Below are 23,827 nucleotides of genomic sequence, written 5' to 3'. Positions count from 1 at the left end.
GAAAGCTATTTCCTTGTTCAGGACAGAAGTCCTCAGGACAGAACTGCTGCTACCCTGCCCACTCCTCCTCTGACATTCTCTCCCTAATGCAAGTGTTAAATTGTTGGAAGACTGAGGCGTAGGGTGAGCCCCTCTGGGTGAGCTTTCGTAAGTAGCAAGCCCTTTGCAAATACTCTTATGCTCAAACTGCATGGTTGAAAATCATACCTATAGCTTCTATATTTATAACGTAATTTTAAAAACTAGGCAAGTATAAACGTATATTAAAATGACCCCTATAAGCCAAAGGGCAATTCTATTTAGAGATGCAACTTACGCAATGGCCAAGAGGGGAAATTCAGTTGCATGAAATGGGAAAATTTTAAATTTTATTTGAAAAACAAATCTGTCAAATTCAACGAGCCAGTTATAAAAACTTAACCCGACCTACTCTGTTTTCAGTAGAGGCCGAATATAATTTCTTCACCTTGAATTTAATCATTGAGTCAGTAATAATGCACACAGGTACAGTTAAACCACATCCAGACGTTTGCTTTTAATTTCAAGGCATTTTAACTTACAAACTATTTTGAATCTCTCTTCAAGGGTCAGAGGCTTAGGCAAGTGGCAAAATTCACGGGCAGCTCACTTCCTCCAGTAACGGCTACGGCACAGGACATTATAAACTTGTTACGGTGAGTACAGTAAAAACAAAATAAGCCCTGTCCTCAGGGTTCTCTCAGTCTATGTTTCTATCAGATGTCAAAGTCGCTTCTGTCAAAAAAGAGCAAAAGACGACGATCATCATCGCGATCAGTCAGGGGAGCTGGGCTGCGGTAGGTCTTCCCAGGCGAGCTCAACCCCTCTCGAGCTCACCATTACTGACTCACTGTCAGTCAGTCACCAAGGGGCTTAAAAAGTTCTGAATGATATAGTGAAGGCGAGTGGAGGTGGGTTGGGGAGGGGGCAGCAAGGGAGGGTCTCTGGTCAACTTGGCTCCTTGGCTGACTTCTTACCTGCTCTATAACTTTCCAAGGAATTCACTAACTTTCTACGAATATGTTAAAGGGTATCAAGATACCTTGACTCATTTTGTAGTTTATTCTGATATTCTGAAATAAAGTGGTGGCCACAAAAGATTTTCCCAAAAGCATATCCTGGGAGCAAGGCAGCATGAGGAGAAGGTAAGGAGCCAAGGAGAGGCACATCTTCAGCTGGGTGCCCAGCGGCTAGACTGGAGTCGGGCTGATTGAAGGCCCTGGCCCAGCCCAGGCCAGCCTCTTCCCAGCGCTGCCTGTTGTGAGCATGGTCAGTGACCATGACTAATCCACCAGGGCCCCTGCCACTGAGGCTTACAGGCTACAGGTGAAGAAGGTGTGGTCCCACTTGGCCCACAGCAAGGTGATGGGAGGACCAGGCTCAGAGTGAACATCACCCACAGTGAGAAGCACGACCTTCACATCACCCCACAGCAGGGCTGCAGTGAACTGATTCACCAAGGCCTGGCCTGCCTTGCTGAAGAGACAATAGGGGTTCTGTCGCCTTTCTAGAAACCAATCGTTAAGGGGAGATCCTTTAAGGCTATGGAGCAGCCATTGTCAGGACATGGAATGCAGAATGGTGTAACTGGGACCTAGAATGGTCCAGAGGAAAAGTTTGACTTAAACAAGTTGAACGATTTGGAGAAGTTTGTGGAGAAGACAGCTGACCAATGGGAGGGGTGAATTAAGAGCTCATGGTTCAGCAGGATTTCCTGGCCAAGGATTTGTAGTCCGAAACTCTCTGCAAACTTGATAGGAGAGGAAAGCAACAACTGAACAATTGGAGGAGATATTGGTAAATGGATCATGCCAGAAAATTTCAAGAACAGAAGACCAAAATGGAAGGGATTGGTGAAAAAGGTTCAAGTGTTCCTAGCTTACAGTGACCAACACCACAGAGCACAGCATCTGCCAGGAGACAGAAAGCTGCAGGCCAGGAGCCTGGCCCTGGCTGAGTGAGTGACCGTGGCGAGACCACACTGCCCTGAGAAACAAGCACTTCCAACCGTCACCTCTCTCAGACAGAAGGTGGCTACCAGTCGGCCAATTGCCACTTTGACATTCCTATACCTGTTTTGTACAAAAAAGCATTATCTTCGCAAACTTGTGTACAGCTCCCGTCAGTTTTTCACTGTCTCTACGTGATTAGCCTGTTGAGCAGCCTCACCATGTCTAGAGGGGGCTTTCCAGCACAAGTGAGACCTGAGGTGACCTGGGACAGCTCCAAGTGTACAGGCTATCCTGGTCATGAGATATAATGGGGCCATTTGGTCCGCTGTAATCCTATAGCTCCCTAAATGTAAAACCAAAATCACCAGGAAGTAGGGTCCAGCCAACGCAGGGAAGAATGGCTCAAAACAGGTGTTTGGCACTAATGCTATTCAAGCTTCCTTCACGGGGACCTATTTCCCATCCAGTTAGCTGGATTACGGGCTCACAGAGCCTGTCCTTATGCTCTACTGACCCTGCCCAACTGGAAGCCATCAGAGCTCAGGGGGGCCCTCCCAGGGTGAGGCCTGTGCTTAATGCTTACATCTTCCCCGAGCACATCTCCTCAGGCTGAACCCAGAGCTGTGTAAGTCTCTGCTTCAAACCAGGATGGAAGCATGGCTTGGGTAGGGCAGAGAGGAGGGCCAGAATGAGGAAATCAGGTGGGTGGTGAGGCCAATCAAATACTCCTCAGGAGAGATGTATGCTTCCTTCAGTGGCATTTCGGTTACCTATGCTTTGTGGTTCCAGTTGTATTTTACTTGAATAAAGACATGAGTGGCCCTGAGTAGGCAGGGCATTGTGGTCTTGCCTTAAAAATGAGTGCTTCTCAATCCAAGTGCCCATTGACTCATGATTGGATAAAGAGGATGTAGCATATATATACAATGGAATACTACTCAGCCAGAAAAAAAGACAAATTCATCCCATTTGCAATAACATGGAAGGACCTAGAGGGAATTATGCTAAGCAAAATAGTCTGAGAAAGACATATGATTTCACTCATATGTGGAATATCAACAAACACAAGGACAAAGAAAACAGTTCAGTGGTTACCAGGGGAACGGGTGTGGGGGGCTGGCACAGGGGGTGAAGGGGAGCACTTATGTGGTGACAGTCAAGAAATAATGTACAGCTGAAATCTCACATTGCTGTAAACTATTATGAACTCAATAATAAAAAAAAAAAAGCGTGGGGGGGAAAAAAACCCCAGTGCTTCTGCCACCTCTCTTCAGCCCAGTGCCCTGAGGGACCAGCTCCTGATGCACCTACTCTGAGGCAGGTCTTGGGGGGCAAAGAGGGGATTCCACTGAAGTCCCAGGATTTCAGGACCAGAAAGGTGGGGGCTGGAGAAGGTAGTAGAGGTGAGGGGTAAACAAGTGAACGGGACTCCAGCTGCACGACCTCGCGTAAGTTTTAAATGAGTCTAGCACCCACCTCCTAGGGTTGATGAAGCAAAGCCATCGGCTGCAGGCAGACGCACCTTGCACAGTGTGGGACACACAGTGGATGTTCAAAACATGTCAGCTTTTATTCTGTGTGGACTCCACATTAGCTTGTTAGAAGAAAGCATTTGGAAGTCACTATTTTGGCCCATCTCCCTCATTTTAAAAAAACTGAAAAATAACTTTGCTAAACTATATAAATGCGAAAAGTATGTTTTAAAAAGTATGTAAACACATTTGTATAAGAAAAATTCAAACAAAATACCAGAGTAAAGTGAAAAAAAAAAAGTCTTTGCTTCTCCATCTACTCTCACTCCAACTTCCTTCCCCAGAGACATCCACTGTTAGCATTTCCAACCTCCTTCTTACACAGTCACATACATGAACATGCTTCTTGCTTTTACATAAATGGAATTATAGGTACTAGCCTGCAGCTTACACTTTGCACTTAATACATCTGAGAGGGTTTTCTTCTGTGATGGCACACCTAGATCTATCCCCTATTCTACCACTTTTAAACTGCTGCACACAACGCCACAGTCTGGATATGCCGTACTGTATTTCACCATTCTTCAATGATGGATATTATGGAAATCTCCAATTTTTTTTGCTTTTAAGGCTACAGTTCACCTCTTTGTAAACCCCCTCTACATGTACGGGACTTTTTTGTAGACTTCATATCTAGATGTGAAACTGCTGCCTCACAGGGCATGCACGTTTAAATTTTGATACACATTGACAACTTGCTCTTCAAAAAGGCTGTACCAATTTGTATATTAGTACTAAAATCTTGTATTGTTAGTCTTGTAATTTTGTGGCCAACCTGATGTATGGAAATTAGTATTTTTATATGTTTATTAGCCAACTGTATTTCTTCAGTGAATTTCCTGCTAGACCCTGTAGTTATTTTTCTAATGGGTTGCTTGTCTTTTTCTTATTGATTTTTAAGAATTCTTTATATATGCTGGCTATTAGTCATTTGTCTTACATAGCTTAAACTACTTTTTTTCCTAGTCTGTTGTTTATCCCTTAAATTATGTTTATGGTCTCTTTTTACAAACAGAATTTTGTTCTTTCTATGTTGTCAAATCTCAGTACTGTTTTTTATGGCTTCTGGGTTTTATGTCTTGTTTATTCCCCCCTAGCACCCTGCTATTAAAGGACAGTCTATTCTTCTCATTTAACAGAGAAGGCAGTTCACTGAGTTACAAGAGAGTCAGGACTGGACCACAGGTCTCTCTTGACTGCCGGTCTGAGGATTTTCCTACCAAATCACATCACTTCTGTTATTACTAGCAGTTTTTTTGTTTTTTAATCCAGTTTTAAAGGGAATTCAAGAGGTATGGCTTTCTCAGTTTTGATTTCTTCTTTCCTCCTTCCCTCCTCACTCCTGTCTGCCTGTCCAAGGTCTGTGTACTCTTCACATGATTAGGGAACAGAGATGGGTCGGCCATGATTCCTGCATTCAAGGAGCGCAAACTCTGTGTGTGTATCATGATGAAAACAGAAATTACTATAAAACATAAAAATTTGGTTTCCCTACATATAGAGAACCTGAAGAAAACATACTAATGTGTTAGCAGGGAGTCTGGGTTTCCAAAAAGAAGAGGTTTTCAGAGAGACACTTTGGACCTGGCCGTTGATTACACAGAGCTTAAATAATTTTAACCAACACCACCACATTCCACCTTTTCAATGGAAGTGCACAGTCCTCTGATCTGCATATCTTTGTCTTTTAATCTTTTAGTATCTCTCTGACATGCAGATCTGTACACCTGGCTTGAGGTTTACAGAGACACATGGACCTGGTTTGCTTACCAGAGACATTAAGAAAACAAACCCTGAAGTAAAAACATATCCTAATTATAATCAAACTGAAGGTGATAAAGTAATAAGTTATTTGTGACTGAATAAGTGAGGCCTCTATGACTCACAAAATTACTGGCCTGTAAAATGGGACCAATATTTAGATAAAATGATGATAGGACATTCTAAAAACAAGAAGTACTGCATCAGAGACAAACAATAAATCCATACAAAGTATCATCACTATTCACATGAATTCAGCGAAATCCATGAAATGGGAGATTAAACACCTGAGCCAATGGACGGAATCACCATACTGTGAAAGACTGAAGTGAAGCCCAGCACCCAAGCCACTGACTGGGTTCCAGCCTCCCTTGGGAAGGTCTTACCAGAGTCCCATCTGTCAGGGTGCAGCCGGAGAAGCGTTTTGCAAGAAACCCCTCAAAGTTTGTTGTTCTCTGAATAGCAAAAAGAAGCAACTTCACTTCAATTTCCTTAGCTCTGGTACGCATAATCTTGGCAAGTTCTGTCCTTCAAAATAAAGAGATAAGAAACAGATGAAGGGGATAAGAGGTACAAACTTCCAGTCATAAAATAAATAAGTCATGACAATGTAATGTACAGCATAGAGAAGAGAAAAAAAAAGAATGTTTTCAAACAAACTGATCGTTCAAGATAAGAGAAAGTAAATGGCTTTAGCTTATATTAAAAAAAATGTACGTGATCATTTCAAATCCTGAGGTCTGTTATCAACTTAGACATATATATTCTAAATAAGAATTTTAAGGTGAAATCATCCACCAGTCAAAAGAAATCAAAGAGTATGGACACCAATTTGTTTATATGGTTACCACTATTTTTATATCTTTAAATTTCTCAATAATTTGCTAACAATATATATGAAACATTTACTCAGTATTTTATAAAAAATGCATATATTCTATGTAATTTCACAAGTTGTTAATTACTGAATTACAAAGTCCTCCCTCTTCCAGAGAGCTCAAAACCCTCCCTTCAGCCAGAGAGCAGCACCCCTGGAAATACATGTGAGAGACCAGAATCCCCACGTGAAAAGCGACATGGACACGCTTAGGTGGTGCCTGCCTGTGAAGCTTAAGTGCCAGTCACTCATATTGTTCTGTTTCAGAATGTGAGCTGTTTAGGAACAATGACATGAGAGTTCTTATTACTTTCTGAGCTGTGATCATCTTCCCACATAAATAAATGACAAAATCAAAGAGCCTCTGAGTTTACTTGAGAATTATGTATCTGTAGGATTTTAGCCAAAATTCGAACACTGAAAGTTTGGCAGCCAACACTGACATTAGCTGACAACAATAGCAGGTTCGTTGGCTTTAGTATACTTCCAGGCTCCCACGGACTTCATTTTTCAGAGTTAGTTTGCAAGTTGCTGAACTGTATGCTAAAGAGAATTAGTTATCAATTTCTCAAGGAATTTGCTCTCTCTCTGCTAATCAGTACTTAGGAAGTGACAATCACAACTGACCTTGAATCAATACTAAAAGGTTATCTAAATCTATCGTAGCAAACTTATTTCTTAAAACAATAGCCACATAGAATGTACAACACCAAGAGTGAACCCCAATGTAAACTATGGATTCTGGGTGATAATGATCTGTCAATGTAGGGCCATCAACTGCAACAAATGTACTCTGGGGGAGGCTGCACATGTGCAGGGGCAGGGGATTATGGGAAATCTCTGAAACTTCCTCTTTATTTTGCTGTGAACCTAAAACTGTCCTAAAAAAGAAAGTCTATTAAAAAAATAACCAGTAGCCAACATCGCTTAAGACATTTTCTCCCTACAATGTGATTAAAGCATGCAACTTGACTATACTCCCTATGATTTTAAGAAAGAAAACTACCATGAATTACTCCAAGGTGGCTGAGCTACGCTTGGATATGGGACTTTTAAAATAATTAACCTGGAGTTAATGTATCTTTTCACTATTAGAAGGGAATGTTTAACCAATAAAAACCAGTTACTGCCACTGTTGTGGTATAGCCACAAGTAGAGAATAAAAAATTTTCTACCTTTAGCTCTGTCATGGATACAGTGGTGTAACCTTCTTGGGCTTTAATTCTTCCAGATAAAGGGACTATTTGTCCCTGGGCTACACTCATGGAAACTGAAGACAGGATGAATGAGAGAAGGTCTTTAAAATGCTTAGAACACTCAGATGCCAACATTATTAATTATACAAAGACCATAATCACTGTATTAGGGTAGGAAATTTGTTCAACAAATATTTCCCGAGTGTCTACTACATCACTGAAGTAGATACTATCCCCGTCCCTAGGGAACTATCTATTTAGCAAGTCAGAAAATCAAAACGATGATGGACACATATACTGCACACTGAGATATGTGATAAAGACACAGGGGAAACGTGGGGCAACGAATCACTATCGGGAAATCTGTTGATGAGCCTTGAGTTGGTTAAGTTGAGAAGGTAGGCTATTCAAGGCAAGGGCTAGGCCAAAGGAAAGTCCTAGAGCAAAGACAGGAGCAGATGTAGCTGCTGTGTTGTATATATATTACTGTTAAGGCAAAAAAAAGTGCCCTGGCTACAGCCTACTGGCCCAAGGTTCTCATGTACTCTTTTTTCACTTTTTTCCCATCAAAGTGTTTACTCCTCCTCCACATGATGCTCTCTCCTCTAGGGCTGAAACTGAAGTTGAACAAGGTGCAATATAACTACAACTGGAGTTAGGGAGTTGGTTTTGGATATATAAAATCTGACTTTCAATAGGAAAGGAGTGTTCTGCGGGGAGAGAGTCCAGCACAGGTGAAGAAGTAAATAATGACTTTAAAACAACCCAAAAAAGGTGTAAGTGGTACCCAATCCACAAGACAACATGGAACCTCCAGAGACTGGAGGATTGATTTCAATTAACACCAAAATCAGTAAAGAGTTGGAATCTACCTTGTGACGTGGCAAAATTCTACAGCAATTCTCTCGGTCATGTACCACTCACGTGGAAACATACGGCCATATTTCTCCTCATAGTCCACAAGCTGGCGTTTTATCCAGGCATAGCGTCTGTCGATTTTGTCCAACCAGGCAACCTTAGGAAGGCAGGGAACAAAATCCACCACAGTGCTTAGAAGTAGTGTTCACAGTTTAAGGAAGCTAGCAGAAACACAGAACCAAGAAAAACATGACCAACCTCTCTATTTCTCACAGTTTTAAAGAAACTAGGCTACTTTTTCACTTGATCCAGAGGTTTTTAGCCTGGGATCCATGACTGGGCTTCAGAGGTCTGTAAATTTCCCAAAACTGTATGCAAAGTTTTAAACATAGGTATATTTTTCTGGGGAGAAGATCTGTAGCTCTCATTAATTTCTCCAAAGGGTCAGTGATCCCCAAATGGTAAAGAACCACTAAACTGTACAGTCAGCCCCTAGGATTCATCAGTCAACAACCAATAGTTTAAGACAATAATACTAATAAAGTGTAAATCACTACACTTGAGAGCACTCAATTTTCAATAAAATTCAAATGTAACATCTGATCTCATTTGGTCAATACTTACATCTTGGTTTTCTTGAAAAAGTACTAGATACTCTGACAGATGCTGTTTAATAAACTTTTTGATGATTTCCTGTTTGATTCTTGGGTCCAAAATATTAGCAACCAGACATGCATCTCGTAGGACATTGCTGGGTCCTCCTGGCCTCTGGTAAAACAAACAACGCACATCAGTTCAAAAGCCAGAAACAACCTTTAAATCTCACGGCCTCTGACAGCTGCTACTTCTTGTTCCTTTCTGGAAGTTATTACTACTCCCACTCCCCTGACACTCATTCTTCTGCTGTGGATGGATATTTTAGTTGCTTGTTCCTTGATGAAAGAATCATTAAGCTGGTCTGCAGTAGCCAACATAAAAGCTATTCTGTGAATGAGCAATGAGACATTTTGGAAACAGGGCCAGCAACGATCCTAGGAAATTTGGCTTTCTGAACACCAAAACTGCAATCACCTTGTTGAAGAGCCCTAAAAGTCAGAATGACACCAGTCTCACTCTACACGTACCACTTTCCCGATTCTAACCTCATATTCCTGTTCTTACGGTGCTCTATTTGTGCCAAAAAGTGTGGTGGCATTTAAAACCTAAAACCACGTTCCAAAACACCAGACTTGTTTCACTGACAGTCAACCACCCAGACAGGCAGCCAAAGGTAAAATATTACGATAGTGGCCCCTTGACCTGAAAAGAACAGCAGAAGGATATCAAGGGGGTGTATGGATACACCATGATGGGAAGGCCTTTGTTCTTACTGAAGGCTTCAATCTCACTGAACGCTTCTTTACAGTAACTCACTGAATGAACATGGTTGGCTGAGTGGACTACAGTCAAAAGAACATTTCGAATCTACTCTTGGCTTGGCTAAATAGCCATGTAGTTTTGGCGTAGTTACTGAAACTCATCTAATAAATAAAGGAAAAAAGGGCTTTACCTAGGTGATGATTAAGGTTCTTCAAAATCTTTATGATTTTTCTTTTTTGCCAATTCTGTCCAATTTATCCATCTCAACAGAAGTTTAACAGTTTCATAAGTGTTACCTAAGCTGCCTAAAGCTAAACTGTTAAAATGCTGCCTTGCTCCACGCCGAGTGGCTCTTACGTCATCTGCGGAGCACTCTGACTGCTCAACTCTTCCTTCTGGGTGAAGGTGTTTGATCTGACTGAGAAGCCACAGGAGCCAAAACCCATGGGCTCATGGGTTCAATTTTTTTCATTTAAAAAGAACTTAATAGGTTACCTTGGATAATTTTTTTAATATCTTGATTTCCATTTGTGAAATAGGAATAGTAACACAAGGCCTTTAAGAAAAGTCAACAATCATTAAAAAGGAAAAAAGAAAACTCTTAAAACAACATTAAGTTACTCAGCCAGAGAAAAGGGAAGCAAGCTGTTCAAGAAAAGCATTTTAGAGGCTGGCCTGGTGGTGTAGTGGTTAAGTCTGCACACTCCACTTTGGCGGTCTGGGGTCCGCAGGTTCGGTGCCCGGGTGCAGACCTACACACTGCTCATCAAGCCATGCTGTAGTGGCATCCCGCATACAAAACAGAGGAAGATTGCCACAGATGTCAGTTCAGGGATAATCTTCCTCAAGCAAAAAGAGGAAGACCGGCAACAGATGTTAGCTCAGGGCCAATCTTAGACACACACACAGAAAATCATTTTAACTTCATTTGCCTGGTGGGATCTGAGAAAAAGATATAAAGTAGTTATGGTTAGTTCCTTCTAAATAACAAAGCTGGGCTTCATTCACATCTTTCTGGAACCTCTTGAAACTATGACGGACAGCAGAGTATAGTAAAGCAGACCTCGGACTAAGAAGAGTCTAGTGCTTATAATTTGTGAATATCTTACAATCTCTTTTCACAGAATGGCTTTCCAACATCCATTCCCCACAGTTACATCAAATGAATCAGAAATATGAAGTCCTCAGAGAAACACACTTTATAAATAAAACATCTGATTGCTAGAAGACAGCCACAATATGCAGACATTAAAATCAAGAGCAGGTTTCCTATAGAAAGTAATCTATAAAGCTAGGACAGCTACCCCCACCTATTTCCTAAGTTTCTTTTATGGAGCACAAAGAAAAATGATTAAGATATTTCCAGTTATTGAATTATAGAGCAGATCCAGGAAACGTTCCTTGGCTCAGTAAATGAACACAGATCCCCCATCTCCATCCACCAAGTGCAGTCTGAACACTGCTCGCTCATGTGTGCTTTGGTTCATTTCTGTGATGAACAATTTTCTCTTGAAATAGCTCAAATAATAGAGGAAAAAAGCTACTGAAGGTTCTTCCCTCCCTGACACATGCAAAGCATTAAGATTACGTCTGCTACAATTTGAAGGACAGAGCTGAAAGCAGTTACCCAAGCACAATGACAGCCAAGTGAGGCCAAGCTTGTTACGTGAGAAGTGTAACCAATAGCTCACAAGTGGAAGACTGTGGGCTTCCCAGACACAACACAAACAGATACGCTATCAGGGAGAGCTGAAGGGATTAATTCTAAAGAACAAGACTCCGATCATTAACAGGGAGTCTCCTAGCTGTGTCATTCTGAGGGTTACATAAGCCTGTGGACACTCCTCCCAGTTGTCTTTTCACCAAACTGAAACCAATAAGTTATGTAACAATCCAAAAAACCTTGCGGCTTGAAGATTTTTTTTTTAACACAGCCATGAGAAAAAAGGAATTTACTGGGCAGACAAGATATTAGATTTGACACACATTAAATTAAACCAAAACAAATCCTCACTTTTTGATGCTGGAAGAACAAAGATGAGGAATCAACACTGCTTTGGGGTATTTAAAATCAAGGATGGTCTCATTACCCTGAACATCTGGCAAACAGACCTACGGGTGCTGGCAAACACTTCTGGAATGGTAAACGAAGAGTAACTGTAATGAGTATGAATTAGGAAAGAAAGGTGATAATATATAAAGACTGGAAGGAAAATGCAAAACAATACCTTGGTGCCCTGGGAAGGAAATGCTTCTTCAAAATCGGCCAGGATTTGCTGTCCTAACTCAGTCTGGGCAGCCTTCACTCTGTAGGGAAAACAGAACATATCATTCATTGCCTGTGTAATTTTCAAATATCCATTAAGCAATTATGCAAAGATCCATAGGGGTCAGAACTGTTGAGGTCTTCAGAGATCATCCAGGAAGGGGGCAGGGGTGGCTAGATAAGAGTGGTCAGACACTGGTTAGTAGCAGGTTTATGACCAGGACCCAGGCATCCAATTTATTCTCGTGATGGATTTTCTACATCCCAAAGTTCTTCTAGGCCACCCCTACCTGTCGTGAAGGAGTATACATTAATGTTTACAAAATGTCAGTGGGGGTATTTATGTTGCAGGAAAATGCTAGATAATAATGCTCAAGTCAAGCAGAAATCCATTCTGGATTACTGGTATAACAGCTCTCTCGCACCTTGGAGCAAAGAAGGGGAGGAGGGCTCCATATTGCTTCAGAGTTGGTTTTGTTTCCCAACCCAGAAACTAACATCGGGATCGTAAATTTTAACAAAAAGAATGTTTTCTAAAGTAAAAAGAAAAAGATCTAAATGATAACATGAACTGCTAGCTGAGAGTGAAGGGCAATGAATGAAAATTTAAGGGCACTCAGAAGATCGCGAATACAAAGACTGAGCTGCGATGAAAAGCATTAGAAAGGGGAGGTCAGTACTTAACATCGTGGTTTGCATGTATACGAGAAGCTCAAGAAATATTTGTTGGCTTAAATGAAAGAGGAGAGGAGAAGCAGCTGGGATGAGAGAGGAGCTGCGTGTCAGCGCCCCCTGCAAGGACCACGTGCTCCGCCAGCCAGCCTCCCAGAGCTGGAGTGGAGCGAGGCTCTGGGACCGGCCCTGGATTGCCCTGAGCCTGCAGCAAATATTTTATCTTTGCTAAAAGCACCATAAAATACTGTTCTTCCTTTCTTGGTCTCCACCCTGTTACTTCAGAATTAACTTTATGAAGTTTCTAGAAATAGTGAACAGCTCAAAACCACAATTTCTTGGCTACTAGGCAGTGCCTGGCAACCTACTGAGACTTTTTTTTTAAATGAGGGGATAGGCAGGACCCAAAACAGTCTGTTTTCTTTGTGGCATAGTTATAATTATGCCTTATTCCAAATACTTTCCAGGGTTTTTCCACTATCTTCAAAACTTTTAAAACCACCCGTATAGGTGGGTTTGCAGCTTCCTAAGTCAGTTTTCAAGGGGACTAGAAATGACCAAGATAAGGCTATTACTGGAGTAGCCCCTCAAATCAGGGCCATCCATCTAGAGGTGCTCAACGGACAGTGGGAAGCAGTCCTCGAGTGTGAGCTCTGATAGGAGGGAAGAGAACATGCTTTTGTAAAATTGTACCTTGAAGCATCTTGTGACTCCACAAGATGGGCCAGGCAGACAGATTCTCTGTGCCAGGTCACAAGACAGAGCTTCCAGGGCCTCAGGCCCCTCTGTTCCTACTCTCCTCTTGGCAGCGCACAGAGAGCACTGGTTCCCTCCTAAACCACAGGGACAATTCCTATAGGGGAAGTCCCACCCCCAGCCAAGGACATTCACGGTCACGTTCTCGAGGCTCTTGAGCATCTCAGTGATACTGACGGTACCAGCTCTGCCTCTGTCACCCTCCTCCCTAATCCCTTAATTCCATATTCTTGCTCAGTTTGAAACTGGGGTGCCTGAAAAGACAACCAGAGCCTATGATAAGGCTTGGTACTCCCAGAGGGCAAAAGAGAGGGTGAAGTACCAGACTGCGACTGCACACCCCCTTGCCATCTTGTTCAATCCATTTTCAAAGTCACCTCTTGAGACAGACTAGACATAGCTGTGTCACTAGTGAGCTCCGTGTAATTGTAAGTAAGTTACTTCCCCTACGTGGGCCATAACTAAGAATAGTTGTAAAATAAGAGGGTGGAGATGGACGCCTGTATATATATATGCCTTCCAGCATCCCCTCCGGTACTGATCATTCTACTCACACATCTTACAGTGCTAGCTGGGAACAGCATCCATCTTTACAGCTAGCTGAAAGTTGGATGGATAATTAATGCTGGAGCAGAAGAACAAGCTTCTGTACATAAAGGTTTTCAAGCACAGTTTTTATCAGTGACTCGGATAAAAGAGAAACCATTTCTCTTATTGACATTAATGATGGTCTCTATAAACCTAAACCACGATTCCACGCATTTTCAGGATGAGGTGTGAACAGTAGTCTTCACAATTAGTTGTCTAAACAGGATCCTAGAAGGAAGTTACACACTTAAAAGAATGTGTCTTCAGCATCACTCCTTTATATTCCTTCCTATTCTAACAATGAAAAGTACGTTCCTACTGTAAAGAGATGGATCCACTGAGACTCTTTTAGCAGAATCTAGCACAGTCTATATGAGTTGAGCTGCCATGATTTTCATAAGAATGATTAGGAAATCTATCTACAACTAACAGAGTAGAGGGTAAATAAGAATTCCTCTTGGCATTCAGATAAGCTCAGCCTGGTTGGGTGGGGACAGTTCAGTGTTCATCACTCTTAGGAAATGAAAGATTCACTGTGCTGCCCAGAAGAAAGGTCAATCAACTGGCTTCTAGCATTCTCCATGCCATGTGACCAACAGTGGTTCAAAGGCGCCCTTTCCTAAATGCGTTATCGTTTGCATAACCAGTGGTAGCAGAGGGACAGCAAATTATGAAAATTATTTAGACATTTGTGGATAAAGTAACCCTGACACTTCCATTACCTTATGAACGACAGTCCCAAAGAAAATATTCTCAACACTTCATGATACACTCCCAAATACACAGAGCCTGTACTGGACAGGAAGGTTAGTTAGTTAGATGTTCCATTTCCAGACAGCCAGGCTCTATAAAGAATCTCAACCCAGAATCCTGGAGTGACTCCGTGGGATGTTTTGAGATCATCAAGTACAACCCTTACACTTTTAAACCTTTATTCTTTCGAAATTTTCATAAGTTCTTTCAGAAAAAACTTGTCAAAGTCACACAGCTAGTCAGGACTCTTCATTCTCTACTTTCTCTTTTATCACTGCAACAGGCGATGTCCCCCGGCCCCCCTGCCCCAACCTGCTAAGTATCTCCCACGTAAAAGAGGTCAGAAATAGTCTTGAAAAATATTTTTTAGTTCAAGGGCTTCAAGAGAATGCAAGAGTCTTCCATCCTTTCTCAAGAAATACTGACTGATTACTAGAAACATTTGCTTTCATGGATATTCTTAAGCCAGGAGGATTTGAAATGTAAAGATTATATTAAAGAAAAAATTTTTTCCTTTAACGCTACATTAACATTTAAGCATTTTCCAGAAGGGGAGTTGGAAGAACTAGCTATATTCAAATCAAGGTCCATGAACTTCATATTTCAAATGTACAGGCAACGAATTCAGAACACAGTCTTTCATATGACTTCTATAATTTATAGACAGCAAGCTATTAAATTAGAGAAACTGAAGCAATGCACAGGGTGTAACTCTCTTGCCTTCTTCCCTCCCCACAAACAAACAGCTATTTCTATCATTTCCAGATGGTTCTACCATTGCTATATAAACATAAGGGAGGAAAATTCACCAGAAATGATGCTAAAAATAAGAAGTCTGGACTTTCCTCAAATTTTTAGTACCTCTTGAAAAACAATTGTAGTCAAGCACTGAAAACAGAAGATTTCTTCTCTTGTGTTATTTTTAGTGTTACTTAATAACACATATTCTGTATTAACCCACACAAAAGTTTTGCAAATAGAAGTTGTAAAACAAGCTAAAGAAAAAAAAGTAAATCCTCCTGTGTTTGCAGGAATCCTACATGATAATGAACATTTGGAGCACTGAAATATACTGACAGAATATTACATTTTCTCTCTCTTTTTTTTTTTTTTTTTTGAGGAAGATTAGCCCTGAGCTAACTACTGCCAATCCTCCTCTTTTTTGCTGAGGAAGACTGGCCCTGAGCTAACATCATGCCCATCTTCCTCTACTTTATATGTGGGACGCCTACCACAGCATGGCTTGCCAAACGGTGCCATGTCCGCACCCAGGATCCAAACCAGCAATCCCCGGGCTGCCGAAGCCGAACGTGCACACTTAATGGCTGCGCCACCGGGCCGGCCCCTACATTTCTCTTTTTAAGGGGAATGTCATTACAAGAAAGTTCCTTCAAATTTATAAAACCACCTCTTTGAAAAAGTGTTAAAAAGAGTTCATTCTCGTTTGTCCTTCCATTGCTTTTTTATAAATAAAATTCACTTCTGCCACATTCCTGCCATCAACAATGCCCATCCCACACAACCAGCTGGTAGCCAACTCCTCAGCACATCTCCTTGACCTCCTGCCACTCTCTTGGTAAGGTCCTCATCTTCTGTAGTCTAGAACATAGTCTCAATCTCCAGTCTCTAGTACCTCTAACCCACCACACTTGTAGAAAATACACACAAGATCATGCCTCTCTTTGCATAAAATCTTTCACTGTCCACAAAATAAATAAATTCTTTAGCAAGGCATATAAAATCTGACCCCACCAGTATGCAGCCTTTCACTCTCCAGTGTCTCCCGAACTACCATGATGTTCTCCCTCTCTTCCATTTTTTCTCCCCTCTCTCTTCTTCTCTTGGAGGTACGATCCTACCCATTCTTTTAAGACTGGAGTGAAACTGAATTCCTCTGTGACCCCTCCCCTCAGACCCTGAAGGTGGAGTCTATCAATTCGTCTTCTGAGATCCTGCTACTCCTTGCCCAGCAGGTGCCAGTTCTGTTATATCCATGCTATACTGAAATTTTCTATTAGTGTCTCTCTTCTCCACATGAAAATGGTGAACTTCTTGAGGCAGAGAGTGTGTCTTTCTTATCTTTGTGGCTACAGTACCCTAACACAGGGCCTGGATATAGAAGGTGCATAGTAAATATCTATTAGGTAAATGAAGGAAAGAATAAACGAATGGGAAAAACAGATCAATTCTGGATGATCAGGAGGGTAGCAGGAGGTGATGTTGCCTCCACTCCTCCTTCTCCATCCACCGGGAGCAAGTCTGCCTTCTCCATCCAAGCTTCCTTCTTTCTTGCAGCTCCTAAAACCCTGTTTCTCTGCTTTCTTGGCGGGTTCACATGCCCAGTGTGATACGGCGATCAGCCAGCTCTAAGTGTGAAGGGGTTAGGAAGGATGAGGGAAAGGGTGGTGATTTCCCTGGTATTCTGCCAAGCTCTGTTCTGACATTCCTTAAGAGTCCTTCGGCATTTCCACTGTAAGATGGCACACTAAGCACATGTTGCAACCTTCCCTTCTGGCCACGGATCCTTAGAAATAATGAAAAAGTTTTAATAAAAACCCAGAACAAGGCAAGAAAAGAAGTGGTAGACTAGAAACTCTACGGACTCCCTGGTAGGACAGGATTGAAGAAGGAAACCATTGCCTAAAGCTCCTTCTCAAAAATGAAAGACATGAGGGTAATGGATTCCAGAGCAGGAGGGAGGCCGTGGGGCCACTGCCAGTGGGATATGTTGGGCTCTTGCAACAGGAGCAATGAAGCCAGTGTCCACGTTTGCATCTCTGCCTTGAACACTCAAGTCAGGAGTGGGTGTGGGTCTGAGAACCCTGGCAGCGGCCAGAGGGCTGATAACATCCAGGCAACCAGGGAGTCTCCAAGCTGAGAAGGTCAGCCACTGGCATATCCATCTGGCAGCTCCTCCAGCTCCAGCCCAACCTCACTTTAGAAGAGCTGTCTGTAGCACACTCAGCCGAGCAGCACATCCCACCTCTGCCTCATTAGCAGGTGGCAGTGAAAGAGCATTCCTGATCAGACAGACAGAGAATCTCAAGGCCAAAGACGAGCTTTCAGCAGGAAATCACCATACACTGGAGGAATGCTAACACAAAGAAAGTCACCACGCTCAACAAACTGAAGACCTTACATCAGAGGACAGAGAAACAGAAACGGCAACTCGGGGCTTTAAAACACATACAATTTATATTCCCTGAGAGATTTAAGAGGATATTATGACCATGAAAAAAGAATCAACTAGAGATCCTGAAGATTAAAGTTGGATCATCGAAATAAAAATTCAACGGCTGGGCCAAATAGCAGAATGGGCACAACTGAAGAATAAATTAAAACAGGAAGGTTGAGTTGAGCAATTCAGCCTAAAAGGATAAAAAGACACAAAGTACAAAAGAAAAATTAAGAAACATGGCAGCAGATCTAGAAGTTCCAATATTTGTGCAATAGGAATTTCACAAAGAGAGAACATAGAGCACGAAGCATAAAAACTACACAAAGAAAGAAGACAACAATTGCTCAGAACTTAAGAAACTCATGAGTCTTCAGATTAAAGGAATGATAAGTACAGAGCAACATGAATGAAAAGAAATCTATGTTCTAGTAAAATTTCTGATTCCCCGTTAAGATCTCAAATGCTTCTGCAACAAAATAAAAACCAAACAAAAACAGATTATCTTATAAAAGAATAAGAATCAGACTGACTTCAGATTTTTAATAGGCAACAATAAATGCCAGGAAATAGATTTGCCTAGTCTATCACACAATAGCCCAAAGATGGAAAAACCCAAGTGCCCACCAACAGATGAAGGAATAAACAAAATGCAGTATATACATGAAATATTCAGCCTTAAAAAGGAATGAAATTCTGATACATGATACAGTATGAATGCAGGTTTGCTAAGATAATTAACTTGATAAATGCATGTGTATGTGTATGTCCTGAAAACATTATGCTAAATGAAATAAGCCAGACACAAAGGACAAATATTGTAGGATTCCACTTATATGAGGTTCCTAGAATAGGCAAATTCATAGAGACAGAAAATAGAACAGAGATTACCAGAGGTGGGGGGAGTGGAGATAATGAGAGTTTTTATTTAATGGGTACAGAGTTTCTGTTTGGGTTAATGAAAAAGTTTCAGAAATAGAGTGGTAATAGTTGTACAGTACTGTGAATGTACTTAATGCCATTAAATTGTACACTTAAAATGATTAAAACGGTAAATTTCGTTATGTATATTTTAACACAATTTAAAAAAGAAGTAGGAAACCTGCATAGATCGATTATCACAGAAGAAAAAGAAAGGACAGTCAAAGAACTGCCCTAAGAATAAGCTACACACTGAAATGGTTTTGCAGGCAAGATCTGACAAAGGATTAACATCCCGAATATACAGAGAACTCCCACAAATCAGTAAGAAAGGGATAAACAACAGACAAACAGGCAAAGGATACAAACAGACATTTCACAGAGGAAATACAAACAGCCAACAATTAAATGAAAATTAATCTCACCAGTTACCAGAGAAATGAAACTAAAGGAACTAGATACCATTTTTCATCCATCAGATAAATAAAAAGGAAAACTGACAATATCAAGTGTCGCTGAGGGTATGGGAAACAGGTGCTCACACACTGTGCAACAGCACTCTGAGTAAATACAGCCTCTTTGGAGGCAAAAAGGCAGCAGTTATTAAACTTTTAAATGCATATAACCTATGACCCAGAATCTATCCTAGACAAATATTTTGCAGATGTGCAAAAGGGAGGGTAATTTAAAAATTAGAAGCAAACAATATAGTGATAAGAAAATAGTTAAAACAATCTGTAGAATGTTATGCTATGGAATTCTATGCATCCATTAGAAAGAACAAGAGAGGGGGCTGGCCCAGTGGCGCAGCGGTTAAGTTCGCATATTCTGCTTCTCAGCAGCCCAGGGTTCGCCGGTTCAAATCCCGGGTGCAGACGTGGCACTGCTTGGCAAAAGCCATGCTGTGGTAGGCATCCCACGTATAAAGTAGAGGAAGATGGGCACGGATGTTAGCTCAGGGCCAGTCTTCCTCAGCAAAAAAAGAGGAGGATTGGCAGTAGTTAGCTCAGGGCTAATCTTTCTCAAAAAAAAAAAAAAAAACCAAGAAATTTGTATATACTGATGTGGAAAAATTTCCAAAATACATTGTTAGGTATAAAAAGAAAGTTTCAGAATGAAGTACATGATACGAAATCATTTATTTAAAATAAAACAAAGCAAAATAAACGCACAAACTGAACTTATAGATTTATGTAAATGCACAGATAAAAATCTGGAGGATATACACATTAAATTGATAATAGTGGCTATCTCCATGGGGAGCATTGGGATTTGAGATCTATCTAAAGGGGACTTAAGTTTCATCTGCATATTGACTTTTTTAAATAAATAAAATGTATACATGTATTACTTCTATAATTAAAAAATTTAAAAACTTAGGAAAAAAGAGGCCTGTAGCAATCACGCCTTATAAGAAGGCAGAGTTGAAAATGATGGCTGCTGCTAAGTACCAGGCCCTTTGTTTCTTCTTTGCTGCAAAAAAGATTAGGATTCGTCAATTGTGACTGTCTCTGTCTTCTCAGTTATTTTCCCTGTTGCTACTTCTAATGGAAAAGGCATTAAATTCACCAGCCCTCATCCTCCTTTAGAATCCTCATCTTCCTTCTCTCTAGACATCAGTCTTTCTTTCTATTGGCTCTGAATCTGGGATTAAAACTCAACAGAAGTAGGAAGGAAAGAACAAATTTAAAGAGGCTAAGTCATCATTTTGTCACATCTGAAGTTCTAGTGGCAGACTGTATTTTCCAAAGGTTGCCACAGCAATATACCCCATCCCACATGCTCTTTTTACCAATATGACTTTGACATTCCTCCCACTGAAGGTGGAGGAGGCTATGTTCCTTCCTCCTGAACCCTGACAATCTTGTGACTACAGAAGTGACGCTATATGACTTCTAAGGCCTGGTTCTCTTGGATGCTCCTTCCTGGGACCCAGCCACCTCCCATGAGGAAGCCCAAGCAGCCCATGGAGGACAACCAGCTAAGCTCCCAGCTGACAGCGAGCACCAACTTGCCACCCATGAGAGTGAGCCAACGGATCCTCCTCTTAGCTGCCCCAGCTGGAGCTGCACGGAGCAGAGATGAGCTGTTTCTGCTGAGCCAGGCCATATTACATGAGCAAAATAATTGCTGTTTAAGCCACAAGTTCTGTGGTGGTTTGTTACAAGAAAACAGACTACTGGAACAGTTTCCCTCACAGATGTGGACAACTGAGAGTTGTTTATATTTACAACTCAGCAGCGGCCACTCCAATGGTGCCAGGCCAGCAACTATGTAACACAGGTCACTGTAGAAGCCAGGGCAAGGAGTTGGTAAGTGGTATGGTAGAGGGGACATCTGCAACAGATAGAGTCAGATCAGATGACATCTGAGGTCCTTTCCCACAATAAGATTCTACAATGAACATACCGAGCTAAGTACTGAAGCACTTCCTAGCACCATCTTTTCTTACAAGGGAAGATCATTTTCTCCAGTGACATTTTACCTTTCAGAAAGCTGCCGGATCTGCGGAATTCCCATATACTTGTGGAAATGTTCCAGAACATTCATTACACCTTGAAGAAGATTAGCAACTTCTCCATACTGCCTTCGCCTGGTCATGGCTCTGCAAGGAAATAAGAAGTTGAGAACTCTAGAAAAACACCAAGGACACAAGATATAGATATGAAACAAGCTACTCTAAGCCCTAAAACAGACATCAACTCAATAAGTATTTACTGAGCACTGACTATACACATGCTGCAGTGCACTGGGGAAGACTTGGTCCAAATCCTTAAGGTGACATCATTTAGCAAGGGAGAGAGCCACGCACACATCTAACTAATACCAAGTAGGATGAACTGAGTTCTAAACAGAAGTACAAGTTATGTGCCGTGGAAGGTACAAAAGAATGTGCGAGTGATGGATTCTCATTGGGTGGTGGGAGGGGAATCTGGGAAGACTATGAGTTTGGTATTTGGGTTGGGTATCATGTGATTAGCAAGCTTTTGACAGAGAAGGGGTAGGAATGTTACCATCTGAGGATTATAGCATTTGGGCAAACAGAACACATCTTCCTTGGATACAACAAAGAGCATTTATATGCATTTACATATTAAATCTGTAGATTTTAAGCTAATGTTAAGTAACTCTGTTTCAGATATGTCTACTTTTCCTATTGCTAAGGTTAATGAGGCTTAAATAAAATAATGCTGATAAAATCAACAGTTATATACAGTAAGGAAGGACAAACTACTAGATCTAAATTTTTCATTAGGGTTGGGCTCTTAAATTAAATGTATAATTTATAACTTCCCTTAAGAGGCATTTAAAAAGACAGGATCAAGTCCAAGCCAAAGTGTTATGCTGCTACCACTTCCTGGTCTGATAGTTTGGTGGGAAACACTGAGCATCTGGGGAAAGGGACAAGGCAACTGCTCTTCCAGTCTCCCACTGGCCTGCTGCTCTCTCTGATCACTACTAGAAGGAGAATGGACCAGGGTTCACTGAAGCTCATGCAATGCCTGGGAGAGATCAGGAAGGAGTCTGACCACTCTCCCCCCAGTTTTGTATACTGAATCTAAATTTCCATGAAGATGCTCTTTCTCTATCCACATATGAGATTACACTGAGGCTGACGCAGGGTAATTCTCAGCTTGAGACAGACCACAGAAGTGAACTGGCATGTCAGAATTTTGCTAGTAAAAGAGGCCTTTGGATTGCTTCTTTGTGGTAAATAATCAGCTCTTCCTTTTAATACTACTTCTCATGTCCTCATGTATCATTCCTTATAGCTCCTCTATAAACCAAAGAAGCAGCTACTGCCTTTGAAAAAAAAACAAAAAAAGGTGAAAAAAAAAAAGTGGGTTAAATGATAAATCAAAGATCTGTTTCCATATGGTAATTTGACAACAGTGCAACGCAGCCCAACAGGAGCAGGAAAACTCGCCAAGGCAGAGGCTGCAGGGCGTGACTATGGGCCTGAATCACCTTGCTGGCCTCCAGGGCAGAGATCTACCACAAGCAAAGGGTCTGTATTCTTGGAGTCCCTCTCCACATGCTTTCTCGGTCCCTTTCAGACACACATGCACTTCACTTCAAAGTTTCAGGTGTTTGTTACGTTGTCCACGCCAGAGGGCACAAAGCGAAAATGGTGACTGAACGTTTGAGACCGATTTGCAGGAAGCAGGGCAGGAGAGTGAGACTTTCCTGGCCGAGAAGTAAATAAAGCTATGACGTCATTTTCTTTATGTGACACATTCATTTCCTGTGGATCCAAAAGAGAAAGTCAACACCGCTTACTCGAGGGAATCGACGCCACCTGCCAACATGTGCAGGTGGTTCAGCGTTGTGATTGAGGTGGTCAAGTGGCGTTTGGCGTGATCGAGCTGCTTAATATCGCGGGTGATTTCTTTAACCTAAAGATTGAAAAGCCACAGGAAAAAAAGGAGGAATGTTAAGAAAGATGCAAATCCATCTGCAAGTAGCTCCACAAGAAAATAATGCAAATGAAGCAAGGAAAAACCCCCAGGTTAGTCCCAGAGAAAACGCAGACGTTCTCATAATATATAATCAAAATAATTTCTAATCAGCCCATTTAAATTTAATTTGGCATTTCCTCAGCACACTTTACCCAGGGTTACAAAATCTTCAATTGTGAGAATGAAATGAACTTTATTTTACACCCAAAATGGAGTGATCCAAACAGCAATTTAGTATGCAGTGTCCAGGGTCCAGGAGCCAAATATAGCACATCTCTTGAACACGGTCAGAAAAGTATGCCTTCTGACACTGGGACTATTAGGTTTAGTGCAAAATGGATAGTTTTAGTTAGCTAATTCTATTAAGATGGTCTTTATTCATGGAACAGGGTTTATCTGCCCAGTCGCTGGCAAAGAAGATTTGCTCTCAAGTCTCAAGAGGACTAAAATGCAACCCTGGTAACATAAGCTTAACAGGTAATGTCGTAAGAGGAGAGGTGTCGTTTTCAGGGAGTGAGAAGGTGATCAGGGGAGTAAAATTCCAACAGTGTTGACCAGCACGTCCAAGGGGAAGAAACTCTGTATCAGAGAATACAAGTATATTTCAGTCTCCAGATAAGTGCACTCAGTAGTGAAGTGGGAACAACTGCCCAACTTTACTAACATCTAGGTGGATTCTTCCG

General features: G+C 41.5%; 1 protein-coding gene across 1 annotated transcript in view; it reads right to left on the bottom strand.

The window, feature by feature from the left end:
* VPS53 (VPS53 subunit of GARP complex) overlaps positions 1-23,827 on the bottom strand; it is a 138,118-nt gene that overhangs the window by 76,381 nt on the left and 37,910 nt on the right. Inside the window, exons 6-11 of the mRNA XM_023653179.2 lie at positions 22,966-23,081; positions 21,170-21,289; positions 11,782-11,860; positions 8,819-8,962; positions 8,209-8,351; positions 5,650-5,791 (exon numbers count right to left, since the gene is read on the bottom strand). Coding sequence (XP_023508947.1) covers positions 5,650-5,791; positions 8,209-8,351; positions 8,819-8,962; positions 11,782-11,860; positions 21,170-21,289; positions 22,966-23,081 — 744 coding nt within the window. The remainder of the gene's footprint in view (positions 1-5,649; positions 5,792-8,208; positions 8,352-8,818; positions 8,963-11,781; positions 11,861-21,169; positions 21,290-22,965; positions 23,082-23,827) is intronic.

The sequence above is a fragment of the Equus caballus genome, chromosome 11 (assembly GCF_041296265.1).
Source record: "Equus caballus isolate H_3958 breed thoroughbred chromosome 11, TB-T2T, whole genome shotgun sequence".
NCBI lineage: Eukaryota > Metazoa > Chordata > Mammalia > Perissodactyla > Equidae > Equus > Equus caballus.
Note: the sequence above shows the minus strand (reverse complement) of the source record. Positions and strands in the feature narration are given on the sequence as shown.